The sequence below is a fragment of the Manacus candei genome, unplaced genomic scaffold, assembly GCF_025592945.1.
Source record: "Manacus candei isolate 608988 ecotype Guabito, Panama unplaced genomic scaffold, ASM2559294v1 h1tg000050l, whole genome shotgun sequence".
Classification (NCBI taxonomy): Eukaryota; Metazoa; Chordata; class Aves; order Passeriformes; family Pipridae; genus Manacus; species Manacus candei.
The window spans coordinates 18,064,483-18,084,667 of NW_026138098.1; the positions used below are offsets into that span (position 1 = coordinate 18,064,483).

At 38.8% G+C, this 20,185-nt stretch overlaps 1 protein-coding gene across 3 annotated transcripts; it reads right to left on the reverse strand.

Moving 5' to 3' along the window:
* Positions 1-68: 68 nt before the first annotated feature.
* On the reverse strand, positions 69-20,162 carry STAMBPL1 (STAM binding protein like 1). Of its 3 annotated transcripts, none has more exons than XM_051801288.1 (11): positions 19,942-20,162; positions 8,795-8,989; positions 7,672-7,889; positions 6,228-6,303; positions 5,426-5,521; positions 4,408-4,762; positions 3,705-3,829; positions 2,689-2,826; positions 1,953-2,065; positions 1,325-1,424; positions 69-368 (listed from the first exon to the last, which is right to left on the reverse strand). In XM_051801288.1, the coding sequence occupies exons 2-11, from the start codon at positions 8,876-8,878 to the stop codon at positions 312-314; spliced, it is 1,362 nt and encodes a 453-aa protein (XP_051657248.1). In that variant the 5' UTR covers positions 8,879-8,989; positions 19,942-20,162; the 3' UTR covers positions 69-311. The 3 variants fall into 3 exon arrangements, with proteins under 3 accessions (XP_051657248.1, XP_051657249.1, XP_051657250.1); XM_051801289.1 differs by lacking the exon at positions 19,942-20,162 and adding an exon at positions 19,721-19,858; XM_051801290.1 differs by lacking the exon at positions 19,942-20,162 and adding an exon at positions 19,489-19,570.
* Positions 20,163-20,185: the final 23 nt, after the last annotated feature.

Here is a 20,185-nt window from a genome sequence, read left to right on the forward strand (position 1 = left end):
TTCTCAGAAGTCAATTAATTCCAGCAAGTGATAAAAGAAACATTATTTATTTCAATACAGTTACTGTTGTTTGAAGTTCATTTTATTGTGTATTATAGGTGAGGTTTGTTTACAGATTCAGGGGTAATGCCACTGAAGACCACCTTGACAGAGCAACAAAATAACTCCAAAACAGGCTACAGCAATAAATATCAAACTATTCAATCTAAAATGTATAAATATAAAAGTAATTTCTGAAAATGTAGGAAAAACAGGAATCCATTTTTCTGTTTTGGCCTTTTGTAGAACAACATCAATATCATCCGTCCGTATCACCTCAGATCCAGCACAATTATCTTTATGTCTTTCCCAACCACATGGGTACATGGCTGCAGAAGAAGTCAACCCATTACTGACAGAAATCAGTTTCAGTAAAATAGCCAGTAACTTCATTCATGAATCAGGTTTGCAAAGGACCAGTGAAAAGGGCCCACTTGGAACAAAAAATCTTAACATTTTTCAGAGCTGGACTACCTTCTCATTACCTCTATAATGAACAATAAAAGAACAGAACAAAACAAAGAACCTCAACTTCTCCTTCTTTTGAGGACTAATACTGACATTCAGAAAGTCTGACAACAAAGTAGTTTCCACTGTCTCTCAGCATTACTTCTCTGTATTTGATCACTTTATTTTGAGCTATATGAGATGCTTCTGTATTTAAAGTGAGGCCTACTTAAAAACCCCAAATTCTTAATTATTCAAGGGTAAAGACTTATAAGAAATATTACTGTTATCTGGAAGACAACTCTGACTGACTCTACTGTTGAGCCATACATATAGCTTAGTATGTTATTACAACATAGTTGTTATTATCAAAAGATATGGTAGCCAGGGGAAAATTATGGGCAATGAAAAAAATAGGGCTTAACCTACTCATAGCTGCACCTTTTAGCAGCTGGGATGTTCTGTTGGGACACTACAGTTGGAGAGATGAACAGAACTGATTCTTTCTTTAAAAACTGAAGAGCTCAGGAATAACTCCCATTTGAAAATGTGGTTTTTGCTCCTTCAGAAAGCAGCAGGCAAGAAGTGTTGACTGATGGTAGCTGCCTCTGGTTAGCTACCATTTAAATGGCAGCATGTAACACTCATTTCATGGCTGCTATTGATTGCTTAAGCAGTATCCTGCTGTCCACCTTAGTCAGTCAACTAAGGGTAATGAAACATTAAGACAGCAGGAAGGTTATTAAAAATCTAACCCCAAGCACATGTGATTTCTGCTCATAGCAGATTCATGGGCAAGAATTTAAATAGTCAAAACCGTGTTGGATTATATACTTACATTAAATAACCTAGGGTCCTTTGTATGTGGATGGAATCCCTTCTTTTTACAAGCAGATACTTCTAGCATGCCAGCATTAGTAAGTCTGAAGATGCCAGTGCTGGAAAGCAAAACAAGAAACTCCTGTTACACACTGCTCCCATAATACATGTCCAAGGTTTCACACACAAATGGCTTAGCTTAAGAGAAGGACAACAGAATGGCACTTGGTGACCTTCGATACACAAGAGCTCAGGCTGAGTTGGATTTTTAAAGGTATTTTAAACCAAAGGGAGTTGCATTCCTATAAAGGAAGAGGTGATGAGGGGAAGGGGTTAGAAAAAGGCCACTGGCAATGAGGACTCCAGAAGAATAGCTCTTGTCCTTAATACTTTGTCGAGCAGAATTTAAAAATAAACAAAATTTAAAACCTGGGTCTCGGAAGGGAGGAGGAGAGAGAAACCAAAAACAGTGTTGTGCATAGGGACTGACTGAAATGCAAGTCTGAGCTACATATAGAAAACAAACACTCAACTCAATATTCATGCCCTTTATCTGAGCTGGCATGTACTCTTTGCATTTGATCAAATTTTATGAGAAGGAGCAGGGAAAAATATCTAAATATTGCTTAAAAAAAATCAGAACTCACTCATTATGCTTTGGTGAACAAACAATTGCAATGGCCTCTGGCAACATTAGCTGATAAGAACAATGAGTATGAAGATCAACACTGGATAAGAATGCAGTTTGTGTTGGATGTGTCTAGAAAAAGAAAGGGAAAACTCAACATCATGAAATAATTCTTATAGATCAAAGTCAACATAAATTCAAGAAGGAACAATAATTTGTGACAAGTGAAAGCATCAGTACTTTCTCAGGTTGGTTTCTTAAGTTCTTATTAACCCAGATTCTTTATTGTTAGGGTGGCTCTTCAGGATGAGATTCATGGAGGCACATTCAGAGTCAGGTACATAAGCAGTTTTCTGATCACAGGGAGGGAAAGGTTGAATGAAAAAGCACAAGACAAAGGGAAATTCCTTGACTGTACAAAATCCCTAAGAGTAAAATGAATATGAAGTTTCAACAACACAATACCTCCCCTCCCCAACTTTTGAATACAGCATTAGAAAGTAATAAAATACCCTTAAATATAAACAAAAGTTGCACAGGCAGAAGCAGGCCCATTGTGTCAACAGGATGCTTCAACTGCAATAAGAAATACTCTGTGGACAACATTAGTGCTCATTTACATCACTACAATTAGAATTAAGTAAGCAAATTCATTTGGATTATTCCAGTTGTTTCTTAAGTTTATTTCCAGGTTTCTTTTGCACACAGTATTTAGAGCCAATATAGAAAAGCCAGAATTTATGAATCATACGTACATGGATCCAACCCAAAGTGAGGAGATTATACTGATCCTGAATACCAAATAATTCTTCCACGTTCTCCATGTCACAGTAGTCTGGTCCTGCAGTTTGCTTTGGCACTATTACATGTGTAATAGTAAATTCATTATGTGTCTGTAAAACAAACGTTGACTTAGAGTGGAACAAACGAACTAATGAATAAATGCTGAATCAGAATCTGAAAGATGTCAGCCTATCAGCTAAAACAAAACAGGATGGGCTCCACTGATTCCAGTGTGGCTCTACTAACACACTGCACCTGAAAATATGCCTCAGCACTTTATTATAAAAGCACACAGAGTAGCATTAGTCACAACACGAGACTGTTGTATTGAAATATTCTCAGAGATCACTGTGAAAAGATTATCCTTTAAAACAATTAAAAACATATACAAGAGGTTTGAGAAAACTATAATTATTTTCTGTGAAACGTGGAACATGATTACTGTTGCTATTCTTTCTCTCCATACAATTCAAATACACTTGAGATCATCTTTAAAATTCTTTGGATGCCAGCATCAGCCATGACATCTTTTCCTGCTCTGAAGGACATTAAGTGTTATCTAGGTCAAAGGGGAAAAAAACAGACTGAAAATCAGATGTTCTACAGTTTGATAGGGGGATTTTCTTCTTCTTTTTTGTTGTGGCACTATGAATTTGATGACTCCAGTGGATTCTAGCAGTCTTTATATTTCATTGTCCTGTAACTAAACCTCACTTACCTTAGATGAATGCCAGAGAAAGTACTCGCAAAAGCCTGTGTTGTACACCAGCTGAAAAACTTGCTACATTTTATAACAACAGAGTACTTTGATCAGATGTTTTCCCAGTAAAGCAAGCCCACAATGCTGAAGTGATCACTCAGATTATAATATGAAGTTAATTACATTAAAGACTGATCATTTAGATCGACTCTGAAATCAATACATCACAGGATAACACAGTACAATCAAATACATCTTCCCCATACAAATGTGAGCATTAAACTGTACCAGTTTTCCACAGAGAATTCCACATGTCTCTATTCCTCTTACTGTATTTGCCTCTGCTAGCAGCAGAAATTTGTGACAGAGATCCCTGGGCAAAATGACACCTCTGAGCGCTTCAGCCAGTTGAGCTAACCAAGAATAAAAAAAATGAAAAAAAAGAGAGAGAAAGAGAGATAAAAAGGCAATTACAGCTTACACAGTGAAGATCCTTAAAATAAGGAAATACACAAAGTATTTTATATTCTATTATTAAAGGGGGAAGACTTTTATTTACCACATCATAGATTTCTAACAAGAATAAATCTACAGAACAAGCACTTCATCTTAATTGAAGTGGTCAGCCCATAAGATATGCTCACTAGCCTGTCCCTGAGGTGACAGTGAGCTGATATCATCTCCCAGGCCAGGGCTTTTCAGGGTGAACCACTGCAGGTTCTACCTCTGCTCCCTTGAGGTCCCATGGCAAGATTCAGACTTCATTCCAGAGGAACACTAAGTCTCACTCTCTAGATCCATTCATTGGTACTCAACTGGAAAATGTGAAACTGTAACTAATGTCCTCTCTTAAAATAAAGAAACTGTAGAGAACTATTGTGTGTACACTAACCGATTAATGTTTATTTCCCTATGGAAATCCTCACAATGAATAAATACATATGCACATAGATAAAAAAAAATAGGGGAAAAAAGAAATCTCTGCACTTACTCTGAACAGCACTTAGAGTAGCAGCTGGCTTTAAGACCCGGTTTACTGGAGGTGAATGTCCAGCACAGCCAGATGTGCCGCTCCTCTCTTTTTTCTCAAGCACTGCAGTAGATAGGGAATTGTTCTCTGGTACAGAAATACAAGATAGCATACTTCCATCTATCTGTTCAGACATAGCCACACTCTCTTTGATTTTCTGATCTCGAGCAAGTTCTTGCTTCTTAAGTTGATCCTCAAAGAATTGAAACTGTTCTGATTCAAGCTGCTGTTGCCTCATATGTGCAATTCGTTTCTTCTCTGCCTCTATGAGCTTTTGATGCTCTAATTTCTTCAGAATTTCAGTGTTACATTTGTTCTGAAACATATGCAATATAATGGTATTCTCAGAACATAGAAAAAGTTACAAAAAATGAAAGCAAAGCAGCAATCTAGCAGTTTAATAAAGCCATCAAATCCTGTCATAAAAAATGGAGTCTTTTGGAACCTATTTGCTGAACTGGAAAATAAAACTATACCCTCCAAAGGTAGTAAGAAAAAGATAATAAGTATTTAAGGGATGGAAAGAAAAATACATGTTTTCTCAGATGCTTTTTCCAAGACAAGTTTTTAAACTATAAATCCTGTTTTCAGTGACTTCAAAACACAAGATGCTGGTATTTACAGTTACTTAGAGACTCAATTCAAACTTGAGCATATTTGGAGTCAAGGGATTTTTTCCACATACTGATATAAATATCAACTGAATCCTCTTTATAAAACAGAATCAGTGTACCAAAGACCTATCCAGATATTTGTAGACAGTTATTAAGTAAATATCACAGAATATGTATTTCCCAGCACACACTTGCATCACTTATTTTCAAAGGACAAGCTGATTCTAAAGAAGAAATGAAAAGTCATTACTAATCAGCCCAGAAAATTATTAGGTTATTGCAGACCTGGCATTTTACTGCTTAATTTTTAATATTTAATTTAAATATTCATGCAAACCATTATTTAATAACCATATAAAACTTACTTTTTTTTGCATGTATTCCTGGTATTCTAAGTTGTATTTTTTTAAAAGATCTCTTTTCAATTCATCCGTCCGTGGAAACGCAACCTCCTTCAATTTCTTTGGGATGGAATGGGGGAGAAAGATACGTAAGTTTATTTTTCATTTTTTAAAAGAACCACCTGGAAAACAAACTCAGCTGTAATAGATTTAAAAAAATACAAAATAGAAAAAACCCCTGCTCTTCTCCCAGGAAAAAAAGAAGGAAGAAATACATAGTAAATCATCAGCTTATGAAACTTCTATAGTACACTGATTTCAATAAAGTTATATTAATTTATATTAGTGAAAGGTGTGACATGGTTACTTCTCAAGGAAAGATCAGCTCTTTTAATAGCAATCTGTTATCTCTGTTTTGTTTAAACAGAGTGTGGTGACTAACATTTTTGTTGCAGGTGTAATTTATAAAAAAGCTAAGGCCAACTTTCAAAGTTTCAGGTAGGATCATTGCATTGACTTCCTAGTCATAAATACGTCTAGATATGCCTGTTTCCAGGTGGGGAAAAAAAACCCATTTCTTTGAAGAGCCCTGTAGCTTACTGTGACAGCCCTGGAAGACAAAACAATATCGTTTGTAAAACAAAACCGATGCCCAGTGTTTTCTACTAATGTGAAGGCTACCACAAAATAATTCGGGGGCTGTAGGCAAGGAAGGGAAAGAGACCATTTGCTTAATCCTGCTGAGTGCCATAGGGGAGACATGTTGGATGCCCCTGAGAGATTCTGTGCAAAACATTTCTTAAATGCCAGGAAACCATAACCCTACCTTAATAATATCTTGTTTTTCTGGTACTGCACATTGGTGATAGTCTCGGTGACTGGGCAGCTTTTCTACAAATAATCTAGAAAATTAAACATGCATGTGTTTGCCTCAGAATTCAGAGAAATATCCATAATAGCTTTTATGCTGGCAGAAAAATCAGTTTCACATAACTGTTAAACACTGAATTCCAGATGACTTGGAGCAGGTTTCTACACACATGTTTAAAATAACACATTATTGTATGGACCTGCATGAGACACACAGGATAAAGACAGGAGATTATTTTCCACATTTGATATATAGTTTGGCTTTCGTTAGTAGTGGGTTGGATTAAAAAAAAAAGGACTAACTAGCAGCACCTAAAAATATCCATGAAAAGCACCCTCCACTCTACTCAGCGTTAATAAATACTATTTCTACTGTCTTTATCTATTCTTAGCCAAAATGCTGAACCTTAAAGAAAGAATGTGACACTGACTATCATTAAAGCAGTTATTTTTACCAGACCAAGCTGCACAGCTACCTGACAGATAAATTATGGCAACACTCAACTCCACAGAGTTTGGAATATACAGCTGCTATCATTCTTTCAGCAAGTTGCACAATGTTCACCTCTAGACCCTCTTTTTATGGACATAGATAAATTTAAAATCAAGTGGGATAAGAAAGGTTTGGTCTAGTTTTCAGAGCATGGGGAAAATAAGGAGGGAGGAAGGATGTTTCCTATTATAAAAATTTTAGAATATGCATATTAAAAAAAACCTTTCAGAAGTAATAAAACAAACCAAGCAATACTACAGCAAAACTAGCTAGGTTAAACATTTAAATCTGCCACTAATATATTTTTTGGCTGTCTATTTTGAGAGTTGTAATGAAAGCTGGCCAGAACTGGTTTTTTGCAGTGGGGAGAATAATCATACAATGAACATATATTATAGGTTTTGCATTTATTCCTGTAACAAACTTGATCCTTTTGGGGAAGAAAAGTGAAAAATAAGCAAAAAGCCATTTTTTTCATGTTTTTAAAGTGCTGTGCAATACTACCATCTTTAAGATCAGTAGACACCCATAGAGCATAACTACTAAAGGCTCAGAAATCTTATTTAAACATTGCTTTGTAAGTCAGACACTGTATTTAACCAACATGTTGATATATACAGAATAATCTGTAGGCAACAGTGCTCATGGTATGGCCTGCACAGTAAACTCCAACCTCTGTATATTAGGTTAATTCATGCCTAGCAGTTAAGAGATGGGTAGGACTACCATACAGGTGAGATGCAATTTTAACAAAGCCTGTGCTTAGCATAAAGACCTCCAGAGAACAAAGTCATTCTGCAAGAACACACTGAACAATTTTCTCCTCATCTAAAGGGCTTCTCACTGCAGCTCTCTATTTCAGTTCACTCAGAATTATAAGCTGTAAAGACTACAGTTGGTTTCTTACGTTATGAACTTATTATAAAAAACAAAAGCGTTCTCCAGGTTTCCCTCCTCCATGTACACTGACGCCATTCGCTCCATCTCCACTCCAGACCTAAAGTAGCGGCGCGGAGTGATATCTTCATTGATTGTGATATTGCTGCCCAGTTTGCTTAAGGCACGTACTCTCTCTTCTGGAGTCACAGAGATGTCTGTGTGGTCAGGAATAGCTACTAGCTTTTTCTGAAAAGGAACAGACTGATTAGCAAAGAGAATATTCCGTTTCACTGTCAGTAAGCGGTCTCAGTCGAGAAGCTCAAGGGAAATCTTCAGCTAATTTTTTCTCGTAACAGGCACTGGTTTCCTCACTGCTAGCCACAGCTGAAACATTCTAACATGTTTCTCAGTTGAAAAATAAATTGTGATTACAATTAAAATAAAAAGTGATCTCATCCCCCTTTCCCCCTCCCCCCCAAAAAAGACAAAATTAGGAAAACCCCTGTAGAAAAAAAGAAAGAAAAAAAAGATAAAATCAAGTAACCCCCCAAAGGCAATAGAACCCTTTAGAATGCCCCGCACATGAATTCTACAAGGGTCTGTCTTAAGTATTGAAATTATTGAAATAATTTGATGGAGGTCCTGAATACTCAGACTCCTATCACATGATGTATAGCTTTGACTGCTTGGAATAGTTCAGGTAACAAAGAGTAATAAGTTCCCCTGATTCAGTCAACAGCTCACTTCAAATCTTCATTTCCAATTTTAAATGAGGCCACTAAGTAAGTTAGAACTAACTACTGAAGAAGAAGCATAGCTGCTTATTGTGGTCATTATGTTCCTGTTAAGTAGCTCAGTAATTGGCTAGTGCAAGTTGTTTCCTCTCACTTTGATGAAATTTGTTACTCTTTCTACTCAAAATGTCCTTTTCTACTTTTTAAAAACCTGATTGCTGAAACCCCCTAAACCACGCATATAGAAATAAAAAAGAATTCCAACAAAACCATCAGGCAGAATGTGGGAGGAACTGGCAGCATGCAGAAAGAGACCCATGGAGCTGATAGCCAACATTGCTAAACAGCTCTCTTGAACTGATTTCTAATTGAAAGAGGAGTTGCTCAGCCACTGAAGCATTTCTTTGTAATACGCACCAATGAGCTGACAGTGAATGGTTGTTCCATGCTGTTGTCTGCCTGCAAACCAAGGAGATTGCTCTTTTCCCCCAAAGTCTCCATCTGACTGAAAAGGGCAGTATCAATCCAGCGCTCAATATTTGCAACCAGATGTCTCAGGGTTTAATAGCCCAAGGGAAACTTGAAAATAGATATGTTGATTGTGGTTGTGTGCTGGAAAAAATAAGACAAGTCATTCAGATTAGAAATACATTCAAATGTCACATAAGTTTGCATGCCAGCACTCACTCATTACTTTGATGACACAGTACTTCCATGTTTAATAACAATTTAGAACTCACCAAGCATCTAGAATTTAAACTGGGAATGCATGGGGGCTTCGGTGCAGTTGTGGACTAGCTGACCTGCACTAATGTTATTACAGTGGGTTTGAACATGATATAACAAATTATTTTTACAATTTTTACAGCAACTTAAAAAACGCCCAACTTTCAAGCATTAAGTGAAAAACTCAGAAGTTTGAGGACTAATCACAGAATCTGTGCTTCCTTGAGCATATGTTTTGATGAACAGTGTGAATCTGGCATCTTTATTTCCTGCTAAGCCTGTAATTAAAAATAAAATTTTACACACAAACTCGTATCAGTAACATAAAGCAGAGAAAATACTTCAAGCACCATGTGTTCCACCTGCACAGCTTGCTGACTTCAAAAACACTCAAAATATGATGAACTCTGATGAGTCAACTGATAATAACTGCTCCTTGCACAGCTTTGAACAAGTTAAGACGAGTATTTAGATGTTGTGGTCTTCAGAAAAAAACCTGACCAAAACTAAACCAAAACCAAAAAACCCAACACTGAAAGAGGAATGAATTATTTAAATTACACGGGAAATCTGAAAATTAGGTTTCTAGTGTGTTTTTTCCCTTCTGTGCACTCAGTCTAAACAGATTTGATCCTGAATGTTGAAGGCACTTTATATGTTGCAATAAATATGCTTATGCTTCTGTAAAAGCACAGAGTGGGTTCAGCAAAGATATTTTCTCAGCCTACCTCTTTCTAGAGGCCAGAGAACTCTGAGTTAGAGAAAAACAATCCTAATGTGTTTTTAGCTGGCTGTATTTCTCAAGTATTGATTTTTATATTTGTGTCTTCCTCATTTTTTTCCAAAACCAACAGTATCTATTAGATTAGTCCTAAACTTTAACCATTAGTGCCAGTATTATAGGAGACATTAAATTCATTTAAGTAATACACTTTATTTGGAATAGTCAGAATCATCCTGTTTTACTTGTAAAAGCCCTTAATGGTATATTCATTCCACCTTATTGAATAAATCTTACTCCAATTTTATGTATGACCTCCCGATCTCAATGAGTATATTCTTGACTGCCTTTATACCAATGTTTTTCATTTTCAAGATTTTTATTCTCATCATAAGGTATGTCACAGATATGTGAATTCAATTTCAAGGCCTGCTTTTTGGAAATTTAGGTATTCAAACTGTTTGCACCATTTGTAACCAAAAAAACCGGAACATAGCTTACACACCCAAGAAAGCAATCTTAGTTGTGGTTGCTGTGCTAATGGAAATTGCTCTCTAAACAATTCAATTTTATATATATGGAGCTCTGGCATAAATGATCAGCCTGGCAGGAGAGCCTACTCATTACCTATTCACAAACTGTGGAAAGGCCCTGTGGGACAACAATAATGAAATATTTTTGCTTTAGCCTACTCCAGGAAATATTCTGCTTTACACCTAGTTCCACCTGAAGCCCTTCTTCAGCTGAAGCACTGGAGATGTGGTAGACTGTGAAAGGAGAGGGCTAAAAGCTTGCCCAGTGCAGAGCTCATGTTAATCTTCTGCCTATGCAGCTCAGACTCTAAGCAGAAATGAAATCATCAGTGAGAGACTGCATTTATATGATCTGTGGAGCTTAGGAACAAAAACTGAAAACCAAATCAAACAAATAAATGAGCAAAAAAAAAGGAGCTAAAAAGTATATATTTTAAAACTATTTATCCATTACTTTTGGATTTTTTATTTTATTTCCCCTAGAAGCAACTGCGACATCTACAACACCTGAATGAAAGGTTGGATTTGGTCTAAAGTATGCATCCAAGCATAACAAACTGCAAAATATTCTAGTCACTCAACATATAACAAAAATTTTTCCTTCAAAAGTAAAGCAGCAGAAATGCATTTCTGTTCAATTCCTTATTTCAGTTAGCAGCTTCTGAGCAAGAAAACCATTTTTCAAGGCTTTCTGTCTCAACAGACTTTCACCAAAGTCTAGTGAGGAAATGGACATTGAAGAGACTGTTCATGCTTCCCTACTGAGGACACAGGATATCGATCAAATACTTCTTTCAACTATCACCACTGCTTGAAGACCTCTCAGCCGAGCTGGTAGGCAAGTGGAAAAAAGTTGGTGCAGCAAGTGGCAAACAAGAGCCACTAATTAGTGGTTTGGTTTGGTTTTGGGAGGCCAGTATTCCCAAAGAGATCTTTGTTGAAGAAGTCTATGGTATTCCCCAGTCAAAATCTCTTTAAAAAGAGAGACATCACAGAATCCTTTACTTGCAAATATTTGTCAACTTGGTTTCCTCTAATATTAAAGTTACAAACATAAGTTAATTCAGTGAATTTTTAAGCTAAAGAAGCATTAATAGTAATAGCATTAATTTTAAAAGTGTAAGAGTGGGTATTTTAAAGAGGAGACATCTGGTAATAGCAGAAACTCACACTTCCTCAGAGCCTGAAAAGGATGAAGAAGCTCTGCACAGAGCATATGACCAGTCACAGTGCAAGAGCTTAGCAGAAGAATGGCCGCAAATAAAAGAGGAAACAGACTTTTTAAATTTAGCTTCAGGAACATTTTAAAAACCAGACATTGCAAATAAGGAAGAAATACTAAGATGAATTTGTATCACTTTTACCAAAACCTCAAATAAGACTCAAATATACTAGCTATTACAGGTGGCAGTGTAACTTAAGAAAAAAATTCTAAAAAGAACTCTGGTTGTCTTATGACAGCACTTCAATATATTATATGTGGACACACTGGTAGGATAATGAATGATTAAAACGCAGAAAGCTAAGCTTTACTAAAAACACCACCACAGGCATGTGTGCCAGCTCCCTGGAATGCCTCTGTTCTTCACGGCACAGCCTCACAGTCACCTTTAGCCAGATGAAGGGCATGACACTGCCGAGGGGCTCACCTCACCCTCACCATGCTTCTTTGTATTCTAATTTTGTTGGCTCCAGTGACTTCAAGGCAAGTTGTAGCTGATCCAAATCAAAATTAAATGGACTTTTAAACTTAACTACTTTCCTCTCAAAATCAAAATGCAAAGGAGGAGGCAGAACCATGAAGCCAGCAAAACAGATTAGTTCCTTTCTGAGGCAGTGCTGTCCTAGGTTGATATAAACTGACTTTGAAAAGACACTATAAGAGCTTGTATAGCACCTACAAAAATTGCCCAGTCCTGACATGTTTTCTGACAATAAACTTATATTTTACTTTACAAGAGTAAAGATAAATTCAAATACCCAACCACTCAGTATAACTGATTATACTCAAATATACAAAACAGTTAAGCTAATACAGTGAACTATACTCCAACCACAATCACAGGGACAAATAGCAACACTAGCTTGGAGCTGTCTTAGGCTATTAGACTGTAAAGTGCTCTAAATTCCAAGAGTAAAGATGCATTTTTCTGCTTTGCTAATTCAGGCATTTCAAATTAACTTAGATCAACTTAAGTAATGTTTGTTTGAGAAGAAATGCCTGGACATTTGTCATTCAAATCAAGTTTTTTCTAATTATGAGTTTTCTGATAGTCATTACCAGAATATAATCATTTAACATCCATTCAACAGTTAAAAAACTTTTCTTGATTTCATTGGTATAGCATTCCTCACCATATCCCATTTCTTCCTCAAAAGCCATTGTTTTCCTATATGATCCATCTTATTAATGCTATGTATCAATCCTTGAAAAATCCAGCTTTATTAAATCAAACCCTTCAGCCACCGGAAACAGTACAAAGTGAGAAAATCAACATTTTAAATGGCATTGAAAGTCATTTTTCTGTTCGGGCTAACAAGCATGGTACCAAGTACCAGGGAAGTGAAAAGCAGAGAGAGCAATTTCAACTGAAAGTATATGCAAATAGTAGTACATGAAGACAGAATAAATATATCAAGACATATCGAGTACCCTAGGAGTGGGCTAATAAGACAGGGGTGGTATGAGAAGATCTGGGGAATGCATGCACAAACTCTCATGCTTTTCTGAGAGGTATAATGTCACAATTCATCACAGGTTCTCCAATGCCCTCACAGTTTGCTGCATGATGATGTTTCACACAATTGCCAGGATGGATGTGGACAAATGAGCCACCCTGCCTGTTCTCAGAGCCCAAGAGGCACAGCCCTGCTAATTTTCCAAGCTTCAAAACTGCGGTGTGATAGTGAGGGGTGGTGCACGTGGCTGCACAGCAAGGCTTATCGGCGCGAGTGCAGGATGAGCTATTTAAGTTGCAGTTTGTGTCTGCAATGCCTTCAGTGGAGCCAGCTCACAGCCTGGGCAGAAGGAGCTTGTATCTGCCTTCGCACCTTGCTATGACAGACTCTGAGATGTCTGATTAGTACGGTGTGTCCTTCACTGATACAACCTGACTGAGTGAGACGACTGTACCAGCACAGTCAACAAAGCCCTGCCCAAGGATGCACACAGTGACTGCGGCACCCCAGCGGGAGCTGTGTGCTCCAACCTTCTGGAGAGGACACGGGCACAAAGAGGAGCTCAGAGTGTCAGGACCTCACAGAAAGTAGCTGACTGCAGACTGTGAGGACTGAATTTCAACACCTTGTGATCATCTGAAAGCTGCGTTTCCTTCTTCAGTTCTTCAGAAGAGGCTTTTAAATGTTGAATCAGCTTTTTGGATTTTTTTAAACAAGTAACTGACTAACTTCAATAAATATTAGTTTAATACTTAGTTTCACTTTTTAAGATTACTTTGAAACATTGTTATTAGTTAATTTGAAATATTAGTTTCCTCTTTGTAACATTTTTAAATTCTAAGGGAATTATTCATAACACTGACTTCACTGCTGTCATCAACATTTGTCAATATTTTGCCTATTGGTCTTACTAAAAAGCTGCATTAAAGAGATCACTGGTAAAATTTTCCAAAGCACTTTTTTCATTCAAAGATTAGGTTCTGTTAAGAATAACAGGAGCTTACTTATGCAATGATTTATTCTTTGCATATTTTTAATAGCGGATTATTTCAGAATTTCTCATCCTTTTGTCTGATATTTTGGTGGAATGTAAAGACCAGATGAGGTTCCCACAAAAATCATTCACTTCAGTACATTGGGATCAGGATCCTTACAGTATATCTAGAAATACTTGCTAACATAGGAGCTAAAATGTGGTATAGTTCTACTTTTTACAAACTGCTTTTGAGAGAACTTTTCTGCATTCATCCCACGGCACGAAAAAGCTTATTTCAATATTGTCATGAGAAGTTAACACAGTCAGACTTCAATTTACTATTCTAGGAAGTGTGATGATTACAGAATCCTAGAATAAAGATGCAGTTCAAACCATAAAGAGGTCAGTTCTCATTAAAACAGCCAAATTAGTAAGTGCAAATAACACCTTTTAATTACCCATAATGGAACTGAATTGTCTCAGCAAACTTTAAATAGGGCACGCCAGCAACTGCCAGATGAAGGTAAGGGACTGTTTCATGCCAATAAGTCATCCATGAAGCAGATACTTCTACTTCTGTACTTGGATGTTCAAGTGAATGTGGTGAAAAATAGGTTAGAAATACAGGCATCTACCTCACTCAGCTCTTTTTGAAATGCCAGGCCATGTATTGGCACAGCACATAACAATTTATATACACACTTGGGTTTGATATATAAATATGCTAAATACCAGCCTAAATAGCAAACGCTGGTTCTCTCCAAAAAGAAACAGCCTGTTCATCTGTCAACATGCTTTTTGTAACAACCGTTCAGAATCACAGCAAGTGATTCAGCTGGTATAGTAAGGAGTCTCTTCTGGAAAAAAAAACAGCAAAGCACTGAATGTCATGGCAAGATCATTCTCTTGTGCAGAGGAAATACCCAATCAACAAAACCCAACAGAATGGCCTTTCAGTGAAAGGAAGCACTGCGAGGAGTAGCTTCCTAAAAACCCTGCACCTTTCAATGGAGAAGTTGCTCTTCACAGTAGGAGCTACTAAGCTTGGCTCTAGAAAAGCCCATCTCAGTAATGGTTCATACTTTAACATTGGTCCTTAGCTTCATGGCTTCATTTAAACAGCATTGCTAAGACCTCCTCCTAAGCTCCCCTAACTCTCAGAGGCAATTTCCAAGCTATACTATCATCTCTCCTAGAAGCAGGTCAAGATTATTTCCTGTTTTTCACTGGTAAAGAACCAGCGCCACCATGTCCCAGTACACCGCTGAGAGGTCTCTCTGCAGACCATGTCAGTGGTGTATAGACAGTAGCACCTTCCTTGGCTTGGGTGCTGAGAGGGAGAAATCACATGCAGGGAAGATCCTCCATGCACAGATCTGCCAAACCCATGCCTTGCTTATATGGTTAGGCCACTCAGTGCTGTATCTTACATCACAAAACTGAGCTTTATTTTCATCTAAAGAAAAAGTGGGTGCCATGAGGCTCTGTTTTCTCACAGTTAAAAAAGAAGTTAGAATAATTATTTGAAGGCTTTTAAAGTTGGTCTGCAAATATTTGGATGACTGCAGTTAGTCAATGTAATTCCTTGAATATAATTGATTGGCTGTCTTCTAGGGACAGTTCTCCTTTTGGCACAGATATGAATATTAGTGAATAAAGTAGCTATGTCAATAAAATTAGTTTGCTACTGGGTCTGTAAGAGTGATAAACCACTGCAATATGCAGGTAACATCCACATGCAAGAACCTGACTATTACTCCCTACAGAGTATGTGAATACAGAACCTACAAGCTTTTCCTCTAGCTTCAAAGCACAGAGTAGACCTCTGACTTTCAACTATTTTCTCATTCATTTTTAGGTAGACTGTTTTGAAATCAACATTTAGTATGTTTGTGCTATTATAACATAACCCTATGCACTTGAGCTGTACATCTCGATGATGGCTTGCTACCTGATTTATTAATATGCTCTGTCTACAAAAATATTAGTTACAGGATATTTAAGAGAATGTCCTGAAAAATGGACTGGAAATATTGAATATTCAAACACGCATTTGTGAACTGACAGTTCTTTCTCTTGAGGTTTTTTGCGTTGAAACAATCCCTCTCCTCTCTCCCTTTTTTGGTAACACCTTTCGGTTGCAGCAGAAAAGTATTTTTAAAATAATGGATAAAGTATCACCAATGGTAGAATGTCTTGGATTACAAGCAATAGCCTTCTTAGGCATTCAGTGAAATATACTTATGCAACACAGAACAGCATCTTTCCAGCGACCCACTAAAAGGATGTTCTAGACATGGTGTAGAAAAACAGTGCCATTTCCTTCCTTTAGGAAATCTACAACAATCCCCCATCAAAATTAGTGTACCAGGGCACAGTAACCCAGAAGAGGGCAGAAATAAAAGAAATAGCTGTTGTTATATAATTTGTTCTTTGATGACTCAACTGAAATACTGAAAAAAGGAGATACCTGCAATACAGAACATCATTGACAAAACTAACTTCCACCATGAAGACAAGAAGCTGTGTTGCTAAGGGAAACAAATGAGAGGCTAAAAATCAGCACAGAGGCCTGCAACTTCATAGACTTCCAGGACACAAAGAAAGCATGATTCCTTGCAAAGTCTTAGGTTTCACAATTTTTTTCTGCCTGTAGTCCTATTTCTCTCAGAAGAAACTCTCCTCCCCTAGGCTAGGAGGGTTAAGAATCTTCTGGGTTTTCCTATAAAAGGTAATGACTTTTCTGGCAATATTTCCTACTTCATTTTGAACACATTCAGACTCCATAGCCTCTAATAAGGACACTTGTTAATTAAGTGCATAACTGGTTGCAACAAGCAATTTCTATCTGATGACAAATTCCTACTCCGTCTTACTTCTTATGTTCATAATACAGGCTAGAAAATAAAGGAGAACCAAATTTACTCGGCATTTCTGACATACAAATTCACAGTTCATCTGAAGTCTATTAAATTGCCTATTATAAAGAATGAAGCTTGTCTTGTGGCCTCAAATCTAGAAAAAATATTTTGGGGCACTAGTTCGAAGGATTCTGACTGTTTTGTACACTAATGGTTAAGTAATCAAAGGGCAGGTAAGAAATGGATAGTAATATTACCTACAGGATAAAGTGTGATCAACCAATACAAATAACTACGGCATGTTTCTGTAGTATGATGCCTATATTAAGATAATACAGTTAGTTGATTTCATAATGAAATCTTTGACCTTCTGCCCTAGCCTAGATGATTCAGGATGTCTCATGCTATGAGCAGATGGGAAAAACAACAGGAATGTCTGGCTCTATGAGGAGAATTTAGACTACTTTTTCTACTGGGATAGTTACAATATTTAATTTCTCTTATGTAAGTTTGCTAAGATTGACAATGCTAAGCACAAGTTTTACAGCAGCACAGTGATCTGTAACACAGTCAGCTCACAGGGCTGCTTGACAGTCAGCTGAATTATCCAGAATATCAAAGCTGAGTGCAATGATTTGTGGTTAACATTTTATACGCTTGCAGGCCACCAGGCTATTCATCCCACTGAAGGTATGCAGACTACCTTTGAGTCTATTTTCAAATTATTTGCTTTTCCCCTCAGGATGAGTTCACTGATCTTTGCAGCCTATACAAACTCTTTTCCAAGTCAACACAGAGCCATAGATATCTCTGAGGGCCTTTTGACAATGGTTCAGAGATGCTAAAAGAGGAAGACACTTCCTACGTTGATTCTGTAGTGAGCCCACAGCTTCCATAATGTAATTCCGTATGTTGTGTGCTGAACTGTGAGTCATCTGGAGCTGCCAGTAGGAAGTGGTAGGCAATGGGTTGTGTCTGAGGAGTTTACTGACTCACAGCATTACCAAGAGGCATCATCAGCCATGCAAGATTGAAAATGTTGGATCTTTATAAAAGGGATTTCTATGCAACAACAGTACTAACCAACTACATATCCAGGAACTGTACAAGCAAGATCATTTGCTTTTATGGACTGATACTTCTATTTATAATGGAAACTATGACCAGAAATATGTTTCCTGGCATGAAAATCCAGATGTTCTAATTTTATTAAAATTGTATAGATAAAGACTTTCTTTAAGTGGCAGCAAACTACTTTTAAGAACACAAATTGGAGGTGTAACCTTTGATGCAAAAATAAAATTTTAGAAGCTAGATAAGAGCAGAAAAAAACCACTGTTCATACATGTCCAGCAAACAGAAACCAAGTACATATTTTTATACAACATTTTCTCTGTGTCTTCATGCCATTCCCTCAGCAGCTGAAGATTTCATGACCCCTCACCTTGAGCTATACTCTTCCTCAGCTTGGTGATTAACTTCAGAAAATGCCTTAAGGCCTGAACTTGAGCATGCTTCATGCACATAAGGAAAACCACATGAAAAATGCCTTCATGGTATTTGCATAGCAGTACCAAGTAATACAAATGATTGCAGGACTGATCAAGATACTGAAACCTACTTTTTAAATGTAACACTATCAAATAACTCCCCTGCACTTGTAGCCATTTAAAAATACTATAAACAACCTCCCCCCCCCAACTATGAAATTTGTAACTAAATAATGATACAGATTTTGAGATGAATGCTTCCTACATTCCTACAGTGTCCTGTGATGTATGAAACTCCAGATTTGTCAACACTGGCCTTCAGTTTAGTTATTCAAATATTTAGCACTTAGACATGCAAGATACCAGCAGAAATGATTTTAGTATGTCAGAAAATCCAGCCTGTTTCAGAGTAACACAATATATTGCCTGAGCAGCACCCACAGGAACAAACTTAGACTCCATCCTCCTGGGAATATTTAATGAAGTTCTGGGTCTGTGTCCTATTTTCTAGGACCTGATGGTCTAAGGCAATTCATCAATATATGCTAAGTACAGCTTTGGACAGTCATGCACCTTAGCTTGCAAAGAGGAGAAAGCCCACTTCCGTGAAGACAGAACTTTCTCAAAGCTGGTCTTCACCTGGGGATGAACTCCCTCGGAACTACTGTCCATCCAAGATCTCATAATCTCACCACTTCCCATTCTCAGTAAATGGTGGTGTTTTTTCTGCCCATGACTTCTCTGAATATTCAGAACCATGTGCATATTAAATAAAAATAATTTCAGACCAAGGGGAATTTCCCCAGAAGAGACTTTTGGGTACCCTTCTGAAACAGAGCAGACTGTGCGAGAGGAGTGAATTACATTCCTCCGTGCACTTCGGAAGGACACCTTCGATCCTACAGAGGTCAGAAGGAGGCAGGTACAAAATGAAGTACATGAGCAGAAACCGAGAGTTACATATACCCAGTGAACACAATTTCTACTTTTTCACATTCTTTCACTTTCTATTCCGATGATAATCTTTCACATGTATATGAAAATCATTAAAAAAACTAGAATATTGTTATCAGTGTGATTTCTCCCTGGAACACGGTAACACTCTGGACTCGGCTCCCCACCAACCTGCCACCACCTCTTTGCGTAGCCGCAGCGGAGTCAGCAGCTTTAGGCGGCCCGGGCTCGCAGCCCCCCGCCTCCCGCACACCCCCAGCGGCACCGCGATGCCCGCGCTGCATCCCCGCACCGCCAGCCGCTCCCGCTCCCCGCCGCGCTCCCGCCCGGGGCCGCTCCCGCCCGAAGTTCCGCCCTGCCCGGAGGAGGGCTGTTTCCGACAGGCCTCCGCGGGTGGCCGCACCTGACACCGGGGCGGGCACGGGACCGGGGACGCCGGCGCGGCGCGGCGGAGGGAGCTGCTACCGGCCCTGGCTCCCACCGCCTCCCGGCTCCGGAAGGGCTACCAGCCCTTTTCCCCCTCTTCCCGCAGGGACCGCTGGCGCAGAGCAGCGGGATGGAGGCGGGAGACGGCGGCGCGGCAGCTCCGCGCTCCCCGCACGGGGAAGGGCGACGGCCGCTTACCGGGTCTGGCATCCGCGTGAGCGGCGCCGCGGACAAAGCGCGGGGCGGGGGGAGGCAGAAGCGGCGGGGCGGCCTGGGCCTCCTCCTCCTCCTCCTCCTCCTCCTCCCTCTGCTCCGCCGGCCTCGCCCCGCCGGGACGCGGAGCCCCGGGCGCCGTGCGCGGGAGCGGCGGGCAGCGCGGCAGGTGCCGGCGGCGCCGAGCCGAGCCTTGCGCCGCCGCAGCCGCCCGGGTTACGGTGCGGGG

What these genes read in the sequence shown, in the direction of transcription:
- STAMBPL1 (XM_051801288.1), bottom strand. Translation starts at nt 8,878, where the DNA reads ATGGAGACTTTGGGGGAAAAGAGCAATCTCCTTGGTTTGCAGGCAGAC. An exon ending in TTTTATAATAAGTTCATAAC is followed by an intron (nt 6,304 to 7,671) that starts GTAAGAAACCAA and finishes TTAATTTTCTAG; the next exon opens with ATTATTTGTAGAAAAGCTGC. An exon ending in GAATTCTCTGTGGAAAACTG is followed by an intron (nt 2,827 to 3,704) that starts GTACAGTTTAAT and finishes TTTGTTTTACAG; the next exon opens with ACACATAATGAATTTACTAT.